We start from the raw sequence: 4,822 nt of genomic DNA, 5'->3' as shown, positions 1-4,822 counted from the left end.
GCATATGCTTATCACCTTGCCTTGTGACTTTGTGACACAACATAGAACTTCTTTCTCAAAGTAAGAAATGTTGATTATTTATTTAAGGAACTAGATATTTCATAAAAACTTCAGAATTAGAGTAAAATAGTTTGGATAAAATGTAAAAACTCACATTTCTTTATTTTTCACACATGAGTTTTTCTTTTTCTTCAGGAAAACCAATGAATAGAAAATGGAAAATAACAACCAAACATTAACAGGCTTCCTTTTATTGGGGTTTTTCCCCCATCAAGAATTGGGTTGTTTCTTTTCATTCTCATTGTTATCATTTTCATAGTGGCTCTTTTTGGAAACCTGTCCATGTTTCTCCTCATCCTCCTGGACATCCATCTCCACACACCCATGTATTTTCTACTTAGTCAGCTCTCCCTCATGGACCTGAACTACATCTCCACCATCGTCCCCAAGATGGCATCCAATTATCTCTTTGGAAACAAGTCTATCTCCTTTATTGAGTGTGGGGTACAGAGCTTCTTCTTCTTGACTTTAGCAGGTGCAGAAGGGTTACTATTGGCCTCTATGGCCTATGATCGCTATTTGGCTATTTGCTTTCCTCTTCATTATCCCATTCGTATGAGCAAAAAAGTGTGTGTGTTGATGATAACAGGATCTTGGATAATGGGCTCAATCAACTCCTGTGCCCACACTGTATATGCCCTCCATATCCCTTATTGTCAATCCAGGTCCATCAACCATTTCTTCTGTGATGTCCCGGCCATGCTGACTCTGGCTTGCATGGACACCTGGGTCTATGAGTACACAGTGTTTGTGAGCACCACACTCTTGATTGCATTTCCTTTCATTGGCATTGCATGTTCTTATGGCCGAGTTCTCCATGCCATCTGCCACATGCACTCAACAGAAGGAAGGAAGAAGGCCTATTCTACCTGCAGCACACACCTCACTGTGGTGACTTTCTACTATGCACCCTTTGCTTATACTTATCTACGCCCAAGATCGCTGAGATCTCCAACAGAGGACAAGATTCTTGCTGTCTTCTACACCATCCTGACCCCAATGCTCAACCCCATCATTTATAGCCTGAGAAACAAGGAGGTGATGGGAGCCCTGAGAAGAGTGATTCAGAGGATCTGCTCTGTATAAGTTTAGAAAAAGTTCTCTTTAATCCGGCTGTCTTAAAATTCCATCATTTTCATCTTTTACAACTCATTAAAACAATACCATTCCAAGACTGAAGACAAAGGTTATATTAATCTAGAAAATTAAGATAATTGAGATTTGAAAAAATAATTTTATATTCTCACTGCTTTTTTGTTTGTTTTCTTTGTGGTAATTTTTCAATAAATAGAAAGAACATACATTTTCTCTTAACCTGTGGGTAATAAGAATTTATTAATACATTGAAATGATTATGAAACAGTCCAAAATGATAATATTAGTCATTATACTATTCTTATATACTTATATCTTCCTAAATGGCTAAAATAGGAAGACAAGAGCAAAAAGTATAACATCCCAGGTTTCTTTGAAATCAAACACATATATATATATATATATATATATATATATATATATATAATATTTTATACTTACCTGGTGAAAAATGATTCTTCTGTTTCCTTATTTTTGGGGGAAGTGATAGGTATAGAGATTGGGCAAAGAACTCTGTATGGAATTAGACATTCTCAGACCACTGAGGAGGAAATACAAGTTTATATATTTTATGAGAAGGGCACTGGAAGTAACTAGATGAATCCTAAGAAAGTAATTTATAACAGGTATACATGATCAGGATAATTGTGATCAGGAAAATGAAAAATAGACTATGGGATAATGAGAGCCATTTTATAAAAGGATTGATGGGAGTTATATGCTGTTTAGTGCAGATTAATCAGTCTGAGCCACTCCCCAGTTATCCTTCAAAACACTCAAATTTCACAGCCCCAAAAGCCACTAATTCCATTTCATAGGATGATTTCTGTTAGCAGCATTTCATTATATATTCCCCCCGAAATGAACAAAGATTCCCATTTACCTACATCCTTACCAACATGTTATTCCCTGTATTTTTGAAAATAGCTATTCTTAATGAGTAAGGTGATATCTCATTGTGGCTTTTATTTGCTTTTCCCTGATTATTTACGACATTGATCATCCTTTTATTATTTTTTTCTTTCTTTAACTTTTTGTCCATCTGTATGTCTTCTTTGGAAAACAATGTCTATTCATGTCTTCTGTCCGTTTTGTAATCATTTTTTGTGCTATTGAAATTGTGTCTTCTTTATCTATTTTGAATACTAGCCTCCCTTATTATACATATCACTTAAAAGTATATTTTCCTATTCAGTAGTTTGTCTTCTAATTTTGTTGATGGTTCGTTTTGTTGTGTATATTTTTAGTTTGATATAGCCCAACTTATTTTCACTTTTCTTCTTTTTGCCTTTTGTGTAATATTTAAAAATAATAAGTATTATGAATATCTATGTCAGGAAGTTAACCACCTGTTTTTTCTGGAAGTTTTATGGTGTCAATTCTTACATTTGTCTTCAATCCCTTTTAAAATAATTTTTGTGTAGAGTTTATGATAATGGCTTGCATGTGGCCACATAGTTTTCTGACTGGAAAATGCATAGCATTTACACTTACTGAATAGACTGTTCTCTCACCATAGTATATTATTGGCTTATTTCTTGTAAATTAGCTAAGCATATATTCATGGATTTATTTCTGGTCTGGGCTTCCTTACTCTTCCTTATCCTTTAGAATACACTGAATGCCATAGCACAATGCAATGCTCACTGTTTTTGTGTCTCCTGGAGAAGTATGCTTCTACACCTCCTCTGCACTGTTTAGGAAGCACAGGGTATTTTATGTTGCTTCATTATCAGAGTCTTATGGGCTGTTAGGGAATCATTACTTCTCTGAGTAAACTCACAGCCATTGCAGTATGTCTACCATCAAGTGTTCACCCATGGTCATTGTGGTTTCCTAAGGATAATTTTGCCCTGAGATCCCACCAAAAGGTTCCATTATATCCCACAATCAAGTTCTTGTGAATTCCTTTTTTTTTTTAATTTTTTTTTTATAAATTTACATCCAAATGAGTTGGCATGTAGTGCAACAATGATTTCAGGAGTAGATTCCTTAGTGCCCCTTACCCATTTAGCCCATCCTCCCTCCCACAACCCCTCCAGTAACCCTCAGTTTGTTCTCCATATTTATGAGTCTCTTCTGTTTTGTCTCCCTCCCTGTTTATATTTTATTTTTGTTTCCCTTCCCTTATGTTCATCTGTTTTGTCTCTTAAAGTCCTCATATGACTGAAGTCATATGATTTTTGTCTTTCTCTGACTGACTAAGTTCACTTAGCATCATACCCTCCAGTTCCATCCATGTAGTTGCAAATGGCAAGATTTCATTCTTTTTGATGGCCGAGTAATACTCCATTGTATATATATACCACATCTTCTATATCTATTCACCCATAAATGGACATTTGGGCTCTTTCCATACTTTGGTTATTGTTGATAGTGCTGCTATAAACATGGGGGTGTATGTGTCCCTTCAAAACAGCACACCTGTGTCCCGTGGATAAATGCCTAGTAGTGCAATTATGGGGTCAAGGGTAGTTCTATTTTTAGTTTTTTGAGGAACCTCCATACTGTTTTCCAGAGTGGCTGCATCACTTTACATTCCCACCAACAATGCAAAAGAGATCCTCTTTCTCCGCATCCTCACCCAACATCTGTTGTTGCCTGGGTTGTTAATGTTAGCCATCCTGACAGGTGTGAGGTGTTATCTCATTGTGGTTTTCATTTGCATTTCCCTGATGATGAGTGATTTTGAGAATTGCTAACGTAAATCCTCAAATATAGTAGGTAGTTCTAAGGCATGAACTAACAATCGAGTGACATTTATTCCTGGTTTGCAAGGGTGGTTCAATATTCACAGATCAATCAATATGATACACCACACTAATAAAAGAAAGAATAAGAACCATATGATCATTTCAATAAATGCAGAAAAAAAAAAACATTTGACAAAAGCAACATCCATTCGTGATTAAAAAAAGGAAAAAAAAGTATGGTTAGAGGGAACATGCTTCAACATAATTAAGGCAATATACATAATACCCACAGCTAATATCACCCCCAATGGAGAAAAACAGAGCTTTTCCTCTATAGTCAGGAATAAGATAAGGGTGTTTACTTTCATCACTTTATTTAATATAGTAGTGGAACTCCTTGCCACAGCAATGAGACAAGACAAAGGAGTAAAAGACATCTAAATCTGCAGGAAAGAAGTAAAACTTTCCCTATTTGTACATTACACGATACCCTATATAGAAAACTGAAAGACCTACCAAAACATACCGGTCTAGTAAAGTCCCAGGATAAAAAAATCAATGTACATAAATCTTGTATTCCTATACAACAATAGTGAGGTAGCAGAAAGAGAAATCAAGGAATTTATCCCACTTACAATTGAACCAAAAACAATAAGATATCTAGGAATTAATCTAACTAATGTGTTAAAAGACCTGTACTCTGAAAACTATAAAACACTGATAAAAGAAATTGAGGATGACACACACAAAAAAATGGAAGATATTCCAGGCTTATGGACTGGAAGAACAAACATTGTTAAGATGTCTCTACTACCCAAAAAATCTACACATTTAAAAAAAAATTTTTTTTTCAACGTTTATTTATTTTTTGGGACAGAGAGAGACAGAGCATGAATGGGGGAGGGGCAGAGAGAGAGGGAGACACAGAATCGGAAACAGGCTCCAGGCTCTGAGCCATCAGCCCAGAGCCTGAC

The 4,822-nt window shown here is 35.7% G+C and overlaps 1 protein-coding gene across 1 annotated transcript; it reads left to right on the top strand.

Moving 5' to 3' along the window:
* Positions 1 to 214: 214 nt before the first annotated feature.
* Positions 215 to 1,146, top strand: LOC112856913 (olfactory receptor 2L3-like). Its single transcript, XM_025920212.2, is given in 2 exon segments — positions 215 to 263; positions 266 to 1,146. Coding segments are annotated over 2 exon segments (930 nt in total).
* The last annotated feature ends 3,676 nt before the right edge of the window (positions 1,147 to 4,822 follow it).

This window comes from Puma concolor, chromosome A1, assembly GCF_028749965.1.
Source record: "Puma concolor isolate L17-30 chromosome A1, mPumCon1.1.hap2, whole genome shotgun sequence".
NCBI lineage: Eukaryota > Metazoa > Chordata > Mammalia > Carnivora > Felidae > Puma > Puma concolor.
Note: the sequence above shows the minus strand (reverse complement) of the source record. Positions and strands in the feature narration are given on the sequence as shown.